Source organism: Syngnathus typhle, linkage group LG7, assembly GCF_033458585.1.
Source record: "Syngnathus typhle isolate RoL2023-S1 ecotype Sweden linkage group LG7, RoL_Styp_1.0, whole genome shotgun sequence".
In the NCBI taxonomy this organism is placed as follows: Eukaryota; Metazoa; Chordata; class Actinopteri; order Syngnathiformes; family Syngnathidae; genus Syngnathus; species Syngnathus typhle.
In genome coordinates, this window is record NC_083744.1 from 1057443 (window position 1) to 1075555 (window position 18113).

Sequence of the window (18113 nt, forward strand, 5' to 3'; positions counted from 1 at the left end):
AGCTCCGTAGAGTAGGACCGGGCGTGCGTAAAATCCTTCAAACTCTTCCGTTTCACTTAGAAACAAAGCCGCTAATGATGCCGGTAGTACGTGAGGCCCTTCGTCATCCCGTGATCAATCTTTGTCCTTTTTGTAAACAACCGCCGCGCCACGCCGCGCTGCTGACGTCACTTGAAATTCAAATTACAATAATCCCTTGCTACATCGCGGTTCCACTTTTTTTTTTTGGAAAATTTTTGAAAAAAAAACACATAAGTCGCTCCTTATTATAAGTCGCCCCCCCACCCAAACTATGAAAAAAAACGCGACTTATAGTCCGAAAATTACTGTAGAAGCGATTTTCTTCCCCCAGTGATTACGACAAAAACTCCAAACTACAGTAGAACTTTTCAATGCTGTATACTATTACGCCAAGACGCACACAGGAACGCACAAAAATTTATTAATTCCTCAGTCACCTCACGGTTATTTTTTTCTTTATTCTTTGGGTTCTGAAGTTGAATTCTCTTCGTAAGATGCCAAAAAAGAGCCATTTGTATGTTGAAAAGTTTGTAAGTTTAGGTGTTCATAAGATGAGATTCATAGTAAATTCATAACTATAAAGGTATGCAAACAGTTTTGTTTAGTGTTTACCATGGCTTTGATGGCTAGCGCCAGCACTCATTGTAATTGTGTTTACCTACTGATCATCCTTTATTTTGTTCATGATGTACATGTCATATAAGGCCAGCGTGGAAGGAGTGGTGTATGGTTGGTAGATGTCCACCATGTCCCAACAAGGTAGCAATGTCAGCACGCAATCATGTGGAATCATGTTCGGGTCCTGAATAATTGGGAGAGAGATGGTCGGCTCTTTTAGGGTCCCCAGAAGTGTTAAAATGACCTGTCTAAAGTATGTGGAATGACCACTTTCTTCCTTGGTACAGAAGAACCATGTTATCCGTACCCGAATAGTTTTCTTGCATAACAGTGCTGGAAGCCAGATTGCATCACTGGCTGCTAAAGGCATAAAAAAGACAACCTCATGGTGTGCTCACCATCATCCTCCCCTGGCTTCAGTCCAACTGAGAACCTTTGGAGTATCCTCAAAAAAAAGATCTATGAAGGCGGGAGAGAGTTGACATCCAATGGGAGGCTATTCTGTCACCTTGCAAAGCAATTCCAACAAAAACTGACCAAAGATGGATGCTAGGATTGTAAGCTCCTTCCGAATAAGGGATCTGATGTTAACATGTGACTTCATGTATGGTATAACGATGTTTTTTATTAGATTACCGTATTTTCCGCCCTATAAGGCGCACCTAAAAACCTAAATTTTTATCAAAAGTCGACAGTGCGCCTTGTAGTCCGCTGCGCCTTATATATGGATCAATTGATGAATTTGTTGATCCATACTGGTTGTACACAGTGCTCTGCCAAAATGTTTTAGTACGTTTTAGTACGACTAGTAAATTACAAGGTCACATCGCTTCCCAACATTACGGTAACTGTAGTCAGGGGGCGTCACCGAATAGCTGTTGTACCCGCGAGGCTATTTCATTTCAAAATAGGCTGCTCCGTTAATGTTTCGAGTAAATCTACGGATCGATATGGAAGGGAAACATAGGTAAGTAGTACCAATGCGTTAGATCAAACTTTAGTCAGTTCTGATCATTTTATAGGAGATCGTTTGAGAAACGCAATTGTTTACACTTTGCTGAGGCTCATGGGAGATTGCGAGCTGAGGCTCATAGGAAATTGCAGATGGCTAATGCTATAACGATAGCTGCTATACGCGCGAGGCTATTTCATGTCAAAATAGGCTGCTCTGTTAATGTTTCGAGTAAATCTACGGATCGATATGGAAGGGAAACATAGGTAAGTAGTACCAATGCGTTAGATCGAACTTTAGTCAGTTCCAATCATTTTATAGGAGATCGTTTGAGAAACGCGATTGTTTACAGAGGGCTCGTTGGTTATTGGCTAGTGGGTGCATACCGCAACCCTAGTCAACCTCAGTTTGTTGCAGTAAAGCTTCTATTTTATGTGCCTTATAGTCCGGTGCATATATGGACAAAGCTTTAAAATGGGCCGTTCATTGAAGGTGCGCTTTATAACCCGGTGCGCCTAATAGAGGCTTTGCAGTCACGTGGTTTTATCACGTGATTTTGTGTTATGCCGCCATCTTGGCGGTCAACTCGTCAGCTCGTTCCTACGTGTTTGTATAGATTGTTTGATATCTGCGCTACATTTTTACCGATTTCATCCGAATTATGGCTGATTTGCTATCCAACAAAGTTGGGCATTTGGATGAAGAATCCAAGAAACGTTACAGAGAGAAGTTGAACCTTGTTGGCACAACAGATCCGTACCTTTTACCAAGAAGCATGCTAAAATCGCCTGAGCATTTTGCAACAGCCGACCTGCCTGAACTCTCATATCCAGATATTTATAATTACCTCGTCGATTCACCATCTCCGTACACTGGAAAGGACCTTAAGGCATACAAGAGTCTGGATGCCTGCAAGTATTTTACAGCAGGTTTTGTGCATGATGGGCTGATATGGTAGATTCTAGAGATGCACCGATCCGACTTTTTCAGTTCCGATACCGATACCGATGCCGTGGCTTTGCGTATCGGTCGATACCCGATACCGATCCGATATTATGGTTGACTTAACAAGCTACATAACTCTACATGTGGAACAGAAAAGACCAAAGGCAATGGCATCAGGCAGACTACACAGTTCTTTGCTCTAAATTAGGGGTGTCCAAACTAACGGTCCAGTTTTTATTGGCCCGCAGCAAATTCTGAAAACATAATTGAATATGGCCCGCACAAGAAGCTTGAGCTCAGCTTCTCAGTTTCCACACTAGATGGAGCCCGCCACACAAAGCGTTTGACGTCCCATTAACACCCCCCCGGAAGAGAAGCGAACACGCAGCGTTTGACATCCGATTAGCGTCCGCCCCCCCCCCCCCCCCCCATTCGGGAGTGAAGCGAACGCGCAGCCTTTGACGTCCCATTAGCAACCCGAAGAGAAGCGAACGCGCAGGGTTTGACGTCCGCTTAGCAACCCGGGGAAGAGAAGCGAACGTTCGCTCCATGTTTGCGTTTGTTTAGAAAACTCTCGTGGCATGCAGCACACGTGCTGCTGACGTATGACGTAGCCCGCGTCCCAATAGATTAAGGAAAGTATCGGCTCACAGATCGGCTGTATTTTCCGATATCCGATCCATCTATTTTGTTGATATCGGGGCCGATATCCGATCCAGATATCGGATCGGTGCATCTCTAGTAGATTCCAAACAAGAATCGATTTCTTCTCATGACCAAGGTAAGGAAAAAGCACGCAACAGTGTGGTTGTGAAAAAACTAAAGTTCAGGATCCTAACAGCCTGGAGTATGAAGCTGTTGGTGAGCCTGGTGGTGCGGGAGCGCAGGCTTCTGTACCTCTTCCCAGAGGGCAGAAGATCAAACAAAGAGTGAGCGGGGTGACTCACATCACTCACAATCGTGGTCGCCTTGCGGGTGAGATGGGAGGTGTAAATGTCCTTCAAGGAGGGGAGCGAAGCACCAATAATCTTACCAGCCGTGTTCACTACGCGCTGCCACCCCAAACAGCAATACAGCTGGAGAGGACGCTCTCAATGGCGCCGCGGTAACATGTAGTCATGACGGCCGGAGGAGCGCTCGCTCGCCTGAGTTTCCGCAGGAAGTACAGGCGGCGCTGGCCCTTCTTTGCCAGTGATGCGGTGTTGGTGGACCAGGAGAGATCCTCACTGACGTGCACCCCCAGGAACCTGGCGCTGCTCAATCTCTCCACCACAGCACCGTCGATGGTCAGCGGCAGGTGTTGGGTGTGACCCTTCCGGAAGTCAACAACAATCTCCTTGGTCTTGTCGACGTTCAGCAGGAGGTTGTTGTCCCTGCACCACGTGGTCAGAACCTCCAGCCTGTATTGAGTCTCGTCTCCCTTGGTGATGAGACCCACCAGAGTCGTGTCGTCAGCAAACTTCACTATGCGGTTGTCGCTGTAGTTTGCAGTGCAGTCATGCGTCAGGAGGGTGAAGAGCAGCGGACTGAGTACGCAGCCCTGGGGGGCCCCTGTGCTCAGCGTGATGCTGGCGGAGATTTTGTCGCCAACACGTACCACCTGTGGCCTCTGACAGACGAAGTCCAGTAGCCAGTTGCAGAGGTAGGTACTGAGGCCCAGCTTGTAAAGTTTGCTGATGAGACGTTGTGGCACAATGTCATTTGTTTTGACTTCATGCATTGTGTTGTTTCTTTTCTTTGAACAAGGTGATGTTCATGCACGGCTCATTTTGTGCACTAGTAATAAACATTGAGGTCTTGAATTTGAAAAAAAGACATTTTTCACGAAAGAGGGGTTCGGTGAATGCGCATATGATACTGGTGGGGTTCGATACCTCCAACAAGGTTAAGAATCACTAGTTTAGCTTGTGAAAAAGACAAAAACAACCATGTTTAAAAAAAATTCAGTTAACTGAGATTAACGCAAAGAACGACAACCCAAAAACAAAGCCTGCACCAGTCTTACTTTTACCTGAGTGTTAAGAGATTATTATAATTGTCAGGCAAGCTAAGGCACTCCAAGACTGGGTAGTAATAATGTACCGTTTTTTTCCGTGTATAATGCGCAAAATTTAACTAATTTATTGTCCTAAAATCTGGGGTGCGCATTATACATGGGTACAAATTTTTTTTTTTTTTTTTAAGAAAGTCATGGTACAACAAAACGAACAACAGAACTGACCGACAAAGACGTGGAACAAAAAGACAGGGTGACATTACCAAAGACAGGAACAGAAACCAAACAGACATCATGACAGTAACACATGCAATGATCCGACGGTGAGCGAGGGGCAGACAGGACTTAAATACAAAACACGTTACATTGATTGAGGTGACACAGGAAGAGAGGGGCGACGCGAACAGAAACTATGGCAACCTAGACACATAGCAAAACTGGGGACGAGACATGACAAATCTCCCTCGAAATAAAACTTGAAATCACCTTTCTTCTTGTTTGTTGTCAATCGCGCATCGCATTCAGCCATCCTGCCCAACACAGTCAGTAAAATTCAAAATTGACGACACATCGTTTGATGCGATGGTGCAATCCTTGATGGTGTGTTATTGTCAAATATAGTTTGTTTTTTAATCTCTTAGTTTCAATTCACAGTTTAATTAGCAGTTTCAATCAGCAAATAACAAAATGCGTATTACAGGTAATATTTTATTTCACAACACTTTGCCTTGTTCCTTTCGTCTCTGCTGTTCACTTCAAACACGCTCCATACGACCGCAATGCTCTCGTATCAGACGCTTGCTCGATCACCTGCTCGTTTGCTGTCTGTCACAATGTACCCTACACAAATCCGAAACATTTGTTGCGGCTCTGAGTCACGACGAGGGGCAAGTTTTGGTTTCCAAGGGTGTTTTTATTCCTCTTCAACGTCTCTCCCATACAGAGCCGCCTTTTTCACATGTTCGCACGCCTTTTTCACATGTTCGCACGCCTTTTTCACATGTCCGCACTGAGCGCGGTGGTGCCTTTACGGGCAGTCAGAGAAATCAACGCCAACAAAAAAAATTACATCCAGCCTAATTAAGACCATACCAAAGACTATAAAAATGGGACCCATTGCCTCCCTGCGTGTGTGACGATCATTGGGACTTAAAAAAAATTCAAAATTTAAAAAAAAATTGGGTGCGGATTATACATGGGTACAGGCTTTTTTCCAGCATCAACATGCCATTTTTAGGGTGCGTATTATACATGGGGGCGCATTATACACGGAAAAAAACGGTAGTTTGAATTATTCAAACTTTTCAACCTGTCAAGTGTCTACAACTTTATTTTAATAAAATAGGACAAACAAAACCAGTCTCAAATCAAAACTAATTGCATTATTGATGACAAATGGTCACAACAAAAGAGTAAATATTGACGAGTTGAGAAAACTAGACAAAAATAAACTTGCCCTGCACATCACCACAAAATGCACGTCACATAAATATCATATTTGGATATAATTTCCATCTCATGTTCAAACAGGAAAGTCGGGATCCATTTAGTTGTGTTGCATCATCGTCTCTGGTTAATGCCGGTGAGATTCTTCAGCTGCAGGCAGAAGCAAAACACGAACAATTTTTATATTTAATCCACATTTTCTATCAGGACTATCAGGATTTTGAAACTATTAAGACCCACCAGCCATCATGTTGATGTCTTGAACCATCTGTTGTGCTCTCACAATGAGGTCATACTTAAAAATAATGCTCAAGTGTCCCCAAAAATATTTTGCCCATTTAAAATTTATTGTGACTATCTTTGTACCGTAATTTTTGGACTATAAGTCGCAGTTTTTTTTCATAGTTTGGGTGGGGGGGGCGACTTATACTCAGGAGCAACTTATATATATGTTTTTTTTCACAAGTTTTTACTTGATCATTAACACATCACTTACTTACAAGTATAGTTGACCACTTCACATGTTATTTTTAGTACACTTGATCACTTCACATGCTTTGATATCTTTATCTTGAACATATTCAAAACATGAAAAATAGAGAGAAAAAAAAATCAAATAAAGTAATTAACACTTTAAAGCCCCATATCCTCTGGACATGTCCTCTGTGTCCAGGATGACATAAAGGACGAGAAATTTGATCGATGGATTTAATGATTTGGAGTGACACAAATGGTTTGATAATATTGTTGTTCATGTGATAGTTATTTAAAATATAGTTTATATATCGTTGTATGGGCCTGTGGAATAATTTGAACTGCGGCATGGCACACGGCATTGTTGACAAAGGACGATCGATAAAAGACGAGAAATTTGATCAATGGATTTAATGATTTGGAGTGACACAAATGCTTTGATAATATTGTTGTTTATGTGATAGTTATTTAAAATATTGTTTATATATCGTTGTATGGGCCTGTGGAATAATGTGAACTGCAGCGCGGCACACGGCATTGTTGACAAAGGACAATCGATGGATTTAATGAATTGGAGTGACACAGATGGTTTTATAAACGTGTTATTTATGTAATCGTTTTTTTTAAATAACCGAATGTTACGTCAGGCCCGTTCTCAGCTCCTCGTTTGTGTTTGTCACGTTAGCATACCGTATCGTTTAGCCTGTTGTTGCTCGTTCATGTCTGTTCTTGGTGTTGGATCTTGTCGAATAAATTGCCCCCCAAAATGCGACTTATACTTCGGAGCAACTTATATATGTTTTTTTTTTACATTTTTGGGCATTTTATGGCTGGTGCGACTTATACTCCAGAGCGACTTATAGTCCGAAAATTACGGTACATACATTCTGTCATCTAAAGGAATGAGAAACAGTTGGTGGAATGCCTATTGTATCGTGCGGGTTCATGCACTGCATGCGGGTCAGCTGTTATGCAATATTTTAGTTTTGTGCCAAGGAAAAGGACAAAGCACTTTTACTGCATGCACTTGACTTAGAAGAGAAAGTAAATCAAAGTGTGGCACACAAACAACAAGTTTATTATGCAACTCTTTGATTTTTCCATTGGGGGTTTATGTCAAGTCCCACAACCGGGCGGCTCGGTGTCGCACTGCTCAGCACACCCCCCTCACAGTTCGGAGGGTGCGGGTTTGATTCCACCTCCGGCCCTCCCTGTGTGGAGTTTGCATGTTCTCGCTGTGCCTGCGTGGGTTTTCTCTTGGCACTCCGGTTTCCTCCCACATCCCAAAAACATGCTTGGTAGGCCAATTGAGCACTCCAACTTGGCCGTAGGTGTGAGTGCGAGTGCGGCCTGCGATTGTCTGGCAACCAGTTAAGGGTGTCACCCGCCTACTGCCCGATGAGTGTGGGATAGGCTCCAGCACGCCCGCGACCCTCGTGGGGATAAAGCTGTACAGAAAATGGATGGATGTGTACGTAGAGCGCCGCATCATCACCAGAGAGACGATCTACATTCCTACATTTGTATATTCTTTTGTAGTTTTTCCTCCCTTTTTACGTTTTTTACTCCACTTTTGGGAGTTTACTATTGTTGAACGTCGCGGACAGTCAATCCCTGCGATTTCGTCCACGTCGCTGTTTGGCTCTTAGCGGAGGCTTCCTGGCTGTTTGTCTACCGTCGACCATCGGACACGTAAGTATGGCTGCGGATCAAGAGATTTGTACGGCTTCGTGCGCCAACTGCACCGTTCTCTTAGAGAGGTTGTCCCTGCCAGAGGGACGTGTCCGCCAGCTAGAGCAGAATAGTCAGATAACAGTAGATGTGGCAGACACAGACTGTAGTCAGCCCGCTAGCCCAGTTGGCATTAGCCCCAAGCGGCTTGCTAACCGCGATGAGCCAGGTAAGACGCATAGCCATCCAAAGTCATCTCGGTCTACTGGCCCTCGCACCTTGGTCATAGGTGACTCCATTACCCGAAACATCACGCTTAAAAATCCAGCCACGGTAATGTGTATTCCTTGAGGCAGAGCACCTGACATAGAAGCTAATCTTAGGGAGCTCACTCGCAATAGGCCTAGTCAACAGCGTAGGTCCAACACTAGCTACTCGGACATAGTGATACGTCGGTGCCAATGATGTTAGGATGAGGCAATCAGAGATCACAAAGAAAAACATAGCGAGGACTTGTGATCTCGCCAGAAAGATGAGTCGGCATTGACTATTTGTCTCTGCCCCCCCCCTGCCTGGGAGAGGCACTGATGAGAGGTTTAGTAGGTTAGTCTCCCTTAATCGATGGGTTCTGTAAAAAGCAGGGACTGTATTTTATAGATAATTGGTCCTCCTTCTGGAGCCGCCCGGACCTGCTGAGGAAGGTCGGCCTTCATCCTAACCGTGAAGGTGCCTTCACTCTTTCAAGGAATATAGATTACTGTTTGAGCCATTCATGATAGGTCACTTTAGAGCAGGCAGGGTCACAGGTGACTAGACCACCTGTTAGGATGGGTTTGGAGTCTGTTATGTTAAAGTTAACTAACGCTAGGCTAGACTCCCAGCATGCACATAGCTCCTTGTGTAGACTAGAGCATCACAGTTTGAATAGTGGACACACTTTCTACTGAGGTAGTAGACAAATCCAATCACTCCACCCCGACCGGTATCGCTGATGAAACGGTGCCTGTTTCAGATAATATTACATGTGTACCAAATATTTACTATCAAATTCCTACGGTCGTATCGTCCCACCGCGCTAATAAACATTTGAGAGGTGATGTCAGGCCTAGAGAACACAATCTTACTCGCATTTTGTTTAAAAATCCTTTGATAGATACGAACCCTGATTGACCGATTACACTTAAACTCGGTTTTATGAATATTAGATCACCTCATACGAAAGCAGTAGTCGTTAATGACCTCCATCACGGAACATAATCTAAACGTTTTTGGTCTTTGCGAGACCTGGTTAAAACCTAATGAACTGCTGCCGCTTAATGAGGCCTCGCCTCCAAATTTTGTGAGCTCGCATGTGGCGCATCCTCAAAAAAAGAGTGGGGGTGTCCCCCTCATCTCTAATTCTGATCTTAGATTTGGGCCTCGTTTGATTAACGTATTTAAAACATTTGACGTTCTCACTGTCCGATCCACTGCTTTACCGTCATTTTATCTTGCTGTTATTTACCGTCCACCTGGGGCTTACTCTGGCTTCCTGGATGAATTTTCAGAATTCGTGGCTGATCTAGTGACAAATGCGGATAATATAATAATTATGGGTGATTTCAATATCCACTTAATAATAATAATAATAATAATAATAAATAATAATAATAATAATACATTTAATTTAGAAGCGCCTTTCAGGTCACTCAAGGTCACTTTACAAGCGTTAAAAGGTTAAAAACAAGTTAAAAAAAGTTAAAACAATAGCATACACTAAAGAAGATTGTGAAAAACATGTTAAAAACAACAACTGTAGGCAACTAGAGATGAAATGCTGTCCTGAATAGGTGGGTCTTGAGAGTGGATTTAAACTGTGGGAGGGAGTCAATATTGCGGATGTCAGGCGGAAGTGTGTTCCAAAGTTTGGGAGCAGAGCAGCTGAAAGCTCTGATCCCTCTGGTGGTAAGGCAGGCATAGGGAACAGTGAGGTGGATGAAAGATGAGGATCTGAGGGAGCGGGTGGAGGTGGCTGTGTGGAGGAGTTGAGACAGGTAGGGAGGGGCAAGGTTATGAATAGCTTTGAAGGTATGGGAGGATTTTGAAAATAATGCGGTATTGAATCGGAAGCCAACGCAAGTTCTGTAGGATGTGATGGAAGGAAGAGGTTTGGGAAATGATTCGAGCAGCTGAATTCTGGACCAGTTGGAGCTTATGGATACATTTGGGGAGACCGAAGAGGAGAGAGCTCCAATAATCAAGACGGGAGGTGACGAGGCTGTGAACAAGAATAGAGGTAGAGTGGGGGGTGGGAGAGGGGCGAAGGCGATTGATATTGCGGAGATGAAAGTAAGCATTGCGGGTAGTGGTGTTGATATGGGAAGAGAAGGAGAGTGTGCCATCGAGGATGACACCCAGACTCTTAACCTGGGGAGAGGGGGAAACTAAAGAGCTGTCAATGGGGAGGGAGAAACTGTCAACTTTTGATAGAATGGATTCTATCAACCAACTAAAAGGATTTCAGTTTTATCACTGTTAAGTTTGAGAAAATTGGAGGGGAACCAGTTTTGTAGTTCGGAGAGGCAATGAGTCAGGGAAGAGGGAAGGAGGGTGGAGTTGGGTTTGGTGGACAGATAGAGCTGGGTGTCATCCGCGAAGCAGTGAAAAAGGACATTGAATTTACGGAAAATAAGACCAAGAGGGAGGAGGTATGTGATGAAAAGGAGGGGACCCAGGACAGAGCCCTGGGGGACACTAGTGGAGACAGCGGAGGATTGGGAACGGAAGGATTTAAGTTAGATGAACTGAGTGCAGCCTGAGAGGTAGGAGTGAAACCAGGTGAGGGGGGTGCCAGAGATACCGATGGAGGAAAGTCTATTGAGGAGGATGGAATGAGAGATACTGTCAAAGGCCGCACTTGGGTCAAGGAGGATGAGGATGGAGAGTAAACCGAAATCAGCTGCAGTGAGGAAGTCATTGGTGATTTTTAAGAGGGCTGTTTCGGTGCTATGGCGGGGGCGGAAACCGGACTGGAACTGTTCAAATAAATTATTTTGTGAGAGCTGAGATTGAAGTTGAGAGGCAACAGTTTTTTCAAGAATTTTAGAAATGAAAGGTAAGTTCGAAATGGGGCGGAGGTTATTGAAGTTGTTGGGATCTTAACCAGCTTTTTTAAGAATTGGGGAGACAGCAGCAGTTTTGTAGTGTACGGGAACAGAGCCACTACTGAGAGAGGAGTGGATGACGGCAGTGATGAGAGAGAGCAGTGAGGAGAGGCAGGATATGACAAGGGCGGTAGGAAGTGGGTCTAACTGACATGTGGACGATTTGGATTTGTAGATGAGAGCAGAAATAGCAGAGGGATCAGGGAGTTGAAATGAAGAGAAAGGCAGACTGTACGAGAGAGGTTCAGAGGAGTAGGGAGAAGGGAAAGAGGGGCTCAGTTGCTGGTGAATTTTGTAAATTTTTTGAGTGAAAAACAAAAGGAGTGAGTTGCAAGTGTCGGAGGAGTACAGGTGGTGGGAGTAGGAGATTTTGGGGTTGATGAATTTTGTTGAGGAGTGAAAAAAGAGCCTTAGTGTTCCCACGGTTGGATGAAATGAGACTGGAAAAGTAAGTGGATTTGGCTGAAGCAATAGAGTCCTTGTACTGTAAAATTTGTTTTTTGTACATGTCCAGGTGAAAAGAGACCTTTTTATGGAGGCGTTCAAGTTGACGTCCTTTCGACTTCATGGAGCGGAGAGCAGGGTTGAACCAGGGAGCAGAACGGGTGAAAGAAACAGACCGGGTTCTGACTGGAGCAAGGGAGTTGAGAATGTTGGTAAGTGAGTTGTTGTAGTGAAGAACCAGTTCATCAGGAGAGGAAGAGAGGCAATGATGGAGGAGAGAGTGTCAGTATTTATGTCCTTGATGTTACGGAATAAGATGAGACGAGGTGGCTTGGTTTTGGAGAGGTGGAGTGGGACTTTAAAAGAAAGGAGGAAGTGGTCCGTGATGGGGATATGATCAGCTGTAAAGGTGGAGGGAGTGAGACCGGTGCAACAGATTAAATCCAGTGTGTGGCCTTTAATGTGGGTAGGAAAGTCAGTGAAGATGTGAAACCCGGAGCTCTCAAGGCAGGATGAGAAGTCACGGGTGAGGGGAAGAGCAGCATTGTCCATATGAATATTGAAACCACCCAGCAGAATCACGTTAGGTGAGTGTGGAAAGATGGGCAAGAAAAGCACCAGTCATTTAAAAACTCTGGGTGGGGCTTAGGTGGACGGTAAACAGTGGCGATAATGGTAGGAATCGGACCGGACAGTTTGCATGCAATACACTCGAATGACCTGAATGGAGGGACAGAGAGAGCAGTGACTTTCCACTTCACACGGTGAATTATTGCGAGACCGCCCCCGCGACCAGAGCCACGAGGTTGCAAGATGTAAGCAAATCCCGGCGGAGTAGCATCATTGATTTGAGAAAAGTCATTGAGCTGCTGCCATGTCTCTGTCAGACAGATAAAGTCGAGTTTGCGTTCGGTGATGGAGTCCTGGACGAGGTGGCCTTTGCTCGTGAGTGAGCGGATGTTGAGGAGCCCGAAGTTGACGGTGGAGTTGTCATTTTTGACAGTAGCGTTGGCCGACCTGGGTAGGCCAGCTAACACACTGTGGTCGATCCAGCGGGCGCCGGCTCGTCTTGAAGGACGACGGGTGGTGGACCAGAAGGATTTCATTGGCTTGGAGTTGTCGGTTTGAAAGTTACGGCGAGAGCCCCGGTGGATATATCTGTGGTGAGGCAGGGGAGCGTCACCCTGGAGGCATAGCACTGCAGGCGGAGGCTCAGACAGGTGGAAGCGTAGCCGGAGGAGCTCAGCAGCCGAGTACTGAAGAAGCCCAGACATAAATCCGTGGCGCATCGACAGCGTAATTAAAAAAAGTGCAGACCAGAAAATCCATATAGAAGACACAATTTAACCAGAAGCCAGAGTTTAGCACAGTGAACACGGTAAAAACGAAGAAAACAGCCGGTGAGTAGCGGCAGCAAGACGCGCCAGCGTGCACTCCAATGAATGCACATGAATTTACAGTCAGAGCCACTTACTTCGGCGTTTCAGACTTTAACTGATACGTTTGGTTTTATGCAAGCCGTACAGGCAGCAACGCATAAGAATGGAAATATCTTAGATCTTGTATTATCCCGAGGCCTGCCAACCTCAAATATAACAGTACTGCCATACACTACTGTTATGTCTGATCATTACTTAATAAAATTTGAAATTTTAGTTTTTTGTCAAAGACAAGAGTGCAATCAGAATTACAGCAGATATTAACTCCCTTACTGTCGCCGGCAACTGCCATATTTCCCGCATATATCGGCTCTATTGATAATCTTACAAATGAATTCAATGCGACATTATTAAATGGCATCGACTCTGTGCCGCCGCTACGTCTGAAAACTTGCCGTAGAATGCCTACGCCGTGGTTCACAGATGAAACACGTACGCTTAAGCAATTATGTAGAAAGCATGAGCGCAAATGGCGTTTAACCAAACTTGAGGTTTTTTCATTAGGCATGGCGTGACAGTCTCCTGAAATATAAAGATGCGCTTATCTTAGCAAAAACACATTATTTCTCGCAAGTTATTAATCTCAATAAAAATAAATACCCATTTGATACAGTGGCAAAGCTAACACTACGCCAGCCGAACCCCGATAGCTCCTTCCACACAGCTGACGAGTTCATGAAATTTTCGCTGGAAAGATTGAATCCATGAGGGATGAGATCAAGATGACCATTCCAATCGTTCAGTCGAGACCGCTGATGACCGGCGCTGACGATTATGCAATAACCCTCTCAAATTTTAGAGGCGTGTCCCTTGAAAGGCTTACACAATTGGTTAGTGCGGCTAAACAAACGTGTTTACTCGACCCGCTTCCAGCCAAACTATTTAAAGAATTATTTCAAATTTTAGGACCGTCCGTTTTAAATAGAATTAATCTGTCTGTCTCCTCTGGGATAGTGCCAACAGCCTTTAAAACCGTGATCATTAAACCGCTACTTCAGCGACCAAATCTCCACCAATTATAGGCCAGTTTCAAGAGTTTTTATTCCCCATGTTTGAGCATGCCAAACAAGGAATTTGACTTCGGTACATCACAGCCTCTGTTCAACATTTAGGTGACTAACAATACTCAGGACATGTGAAAAATGACAAATATAAAGTGACTAATGAGCTCCTCATAGCTATGGATTCAAACACTTCATCGGTATTGTTATTACTTGATCTTAGTGCTGCCTTCGACACTGTAGACCTCAATATTTTATTAGAGCGTCTTAAAAGCTGTGTTGGTATTTCACGGTCAGCACTAGGCTGGTTCTTTTCCTATCGATCAGACAGGACGCACCGAGTGGTCCATGGCAATGCGTCCTCTGAGCTCTATAATGTTACGTGTGGTGTCCCACAGGGATTGGTACTCGGACCAATTCGATTTAATATTTATTGATTCTGCTTGGGGACATAATAGGTAAATATAATATTAGTTTTCAATGTTACGCGGATGACACTCAATTATATATGCCATTATCGATGACAGATCCGCGGGACTGTTGTAATCTTGAGGCGTGCCTTGCGGAGATCAAGCAATGGATGTCTCTCAATTTCCTTCGTCTTAACACAGATAAAACTGAAATGTTGATAATTGGTCCAGCTCGTTATCAACACTTATTTAAGGAAACCACTATAACTATAGATAACTGTACTGTCACTCAGAGCGATACTGTAACTAATCTCGGGGTAATATTTGACCAAACGCTCTCCTTTCAAAAGCACATTAAGAATATAACCATAATTGCATTTTTTCACCTTCGTAATATTGCTAAGATTCGTCCGATCCTCTCCTCTCGACCGGTGATGCGGAAACTATTATACATGCGTTTATTACGTCGCGCCTGGACTACTGTAACACATTATTCTCTGGTCTTCCTAAATCCAGCAAAGGACAGGAAGGACCTGCAGCGGGTGTTGAAGACGGCAGAGAGGATAATTGGGAGTACAGTGCCCTCACTCGAAGACACCTACACAGGTTGACACAATAAAAAAGCCCAAAACATCAGTACTGATTCCACACACCCTGGTCATGCCCTGTTCTTCCCACTCCCCTGTGGTAAAAGGTACCGCTTTTTAAAATCGAGAACTTCAAGATTGAGCAACAGCTTTTTTCATCAGGCTGTGAACACCATCACCCCACCCATGCGAAGACTGACGCGGACCCCCACCCTCCAACGCAGCTGTTAGTCAAAATGATGTGCCTGTTGTTCTAATATTAAAATTAACTTGAAAACTCGCTGCTGGTGTGATTTTTATGAGTGTGTTTTATAAAAATGAGAAAGGTCTGGGAAGACTTACAGTCACAGCAGCTCCCATTAGTCCTTGTACCATGGCTTTGCTCGTTGACTGTATCTAAAAAACAAACCAAGAACACACTAGTTGGTACTTACGATTTGTAAGTGCATGAATGGATGGTTTCATTGTGTGACCTTGTATATCATGTGTCGGGATGGGAATTCAAAGTCAAAGTCTGCTTTATTGTCAACGTCTTCACATGCCGAGACATACAAAGAGATCGAAATTACGTTTTCTCTATCCCACGGTGACAAGACATATTACAAGATAGACATACAAGTAAACGACGCAATATAAAAAAACAAGAAGGCACAAACGATAAATAAGAGTAATAATAAATAAATACCGTTTTTTTCCTTGTATAATGCGCAAAATTTAACTAATTTATTGTCCTAAAATCTGGGGTGCGCATTATACATGGGTACAAATTTTTTTTTTTTTTTTTTTAATTTTTAATTTTTTTTTTTAATTTTTTATTTTTTTTAAGAAAGTCATGGTACAACAAAACCAACAACAGGACTGACCGACAAAGACGTGGAACAAAAAGACAGGGTGACATTACCAAAGACAGGAACAGAAACCAAACAGACATCATCCGACGGTGAGCGAGGGGCAGACAGGACTTAAATACAAAACATTACATTGATTGAGGTGAAACAGGAAGAGAGGGGCGACGCGAACAGAAACTATGGCAACCTAGACACATAGCAAAACTGGGGACGAGACATGACAAATCTCCCTCGAAATAAAACTTGAAATCACCTTTCTTCTTGTTTGTTGTCAATCGCGCATCGCATTCAGCCATCCTGCCCAACACACTTAGTCAGTAAAATTCATAATTGACGACACATCGTTTGATGCGATGGTGCAATCCTTGATGGTGTGTTATTGTCAAATATTCTTTGTTTTTTAATCTCCATCGCGGACCGGACGTCATACGGAGGCCGCCATTACAGATGCGCAGAACGGATGCGCAAGACACGTCAGCTATATTAAGAGCGAGAGTTGTTTTCTTCCTATTAGTTTCAATTCACAGTTTAATTAGCAGTTTCAATCAGCAAATAACAAAATGCGTATTACAGGTCGGTCATATTTTATTTCACAACACTTTGCCTTGTTCCTTTCGTCTCTGCTGTTCACTTCAAACACGCTCCATGCGACCGCAATGCTCTCGTATCAGACGCTTGCTCGATCACCTGCTCGTTTGCTGTCTGTCACAATGTACCCTACATAAATCCGAAACATTTGTTGCGGCTCCGAGTCACGACGAGGGGCAAGTTTTGGTTTCCAAGGGTGTTTTTATTCCTCTTCAACGTCTCTCCCATACAGTGCCGCCTTTTTCACGTCCGCACGCCTTTTTCAAATGTGCGCACTGAGCGCGGTGGTGCCTTTACGGGCAGTCGGAGAAATCAACGCCAACAAAAAAAATGACATCCAGCCTAGTTAAGACCATACCAAAGACTATGAAAATGGGACCCATTGCCTCCCTGTGTGTGTGACGATCATTGGGACCTAAAAAAATAAAAAATTAAAAAAAAAAAAATTAAAAAAATCTTTTTTTAAAAAATTGGGTGCGTATTATACATGGGTACAGGCTTTTTTCCAGCATCAACATGCCATTTTTAGGGTGCGTATTATACATGGGGGCGCATTATACACGGAAAAAAAACGGTAAACAGATAACACAACAAATAAGAGCCAGTGTGCATACAGACAGTAAAGTAAAAGTACAGGACGCTACGCAGAACGGGGGAGCGAGTTCAGGATCCTAACAGCCTGGAGTATGAAGCTGTTTGAGAGTCTGGTGGTGCGGGAGCGCAGGCTTCTGTACCTCTTCCCAGAGGGCAGAAATTGATAAGATTTTTACGATTCCAATTGCATGTTTGAGTCCGTTTAATCATTTAATTCTTTATCAATTCTCTTATTGATCTTTATTTTGGAAAAAAGGAAGCGCAAAAACAATGATGAACATTTCATTTTAAATATTGCAACTTTGTGTCAATATGACAATACAAACCTAAGAGTGAAGAAAGCAAACATTCTCCTATGATAGAAATCATCACCTACCAAAAATCAGGGGCTTCTACAGTGGCAAATGGATGCAAGCCTTTAACTACAAACTTTTTCACTGCATGATGAAATTCCTCAGTCCTTTCCTTAGACATTTTGCTCCCCCCCTGTTATTTACTGTTTTATATTAGCCCTATAAATATTGCGACAATAAGAACAAAGTCACGTTTAAGGATGCTCTGCTGTTCTGGCAGCAGCTGAGTGGTGATCACAGTCAAGGTATCACGACTTGACTGTGTATTTTATGTTGGTGAAAATGAACAATCCAGATTCTCCGGTTGAACTATATCCTAGGATTTACTGAAATCCTAGGATTTACGCAAACGCACCATGGTCATCAGAGCATCACTGTAATAAAAAGCACACAGCAGCAATGTGCCGAAGCAGGACAATAAAACCGACACAACACGAATTCTTCGATTAGCCACGCATGCACATTTAGCAAGTGGCTGACCAGGCCTTGCGCTAACTTACCAGTGGTTTGGCGATCTTATTTACAATGCACTCGGTAATTAATATTGGACAATTTCCCACGACACAGCGGAATATCTCTCACT

General features: G+C 43.7%; 1 protein-coding gene across 3 annotated transcripts in view; it reads right to left on the bottom strand.

Annotated features, from left to right (window-relative positions):
- Positions 1 to 5844: 5844 nt before the first annotated feature.
- coq9 (coenzyme Q9 homolog (S. cerevisiae)) overlaps positions 5845 to 18113 on the bottom strand; it is a 71813-nt gene continuing 59544 nt past the window's right edge. For 2 of the 3 annotated variants that reach the window (XM_061282512.1, XM_061282510.1), the window contains 2 exons: positions 15490 to 15543; positions 5845 to 6128 (listed from right to left, as the gene is read on the bottom strand). In XM_061282512.1, coding sequence (XP_061138496.1) covers positions 6093 to 6128; positions 15490 to 15543 — 90 coding nt within the window. In that variant the 3' untranslated portion in view covers positions 5845 to 6092. The remainder of the gene's footprint in view (positions 6129 to 15489; positions 15544 to 18113) is intronic. The other variant, XM_061282511.1, reaches the window with a different exon arrangement.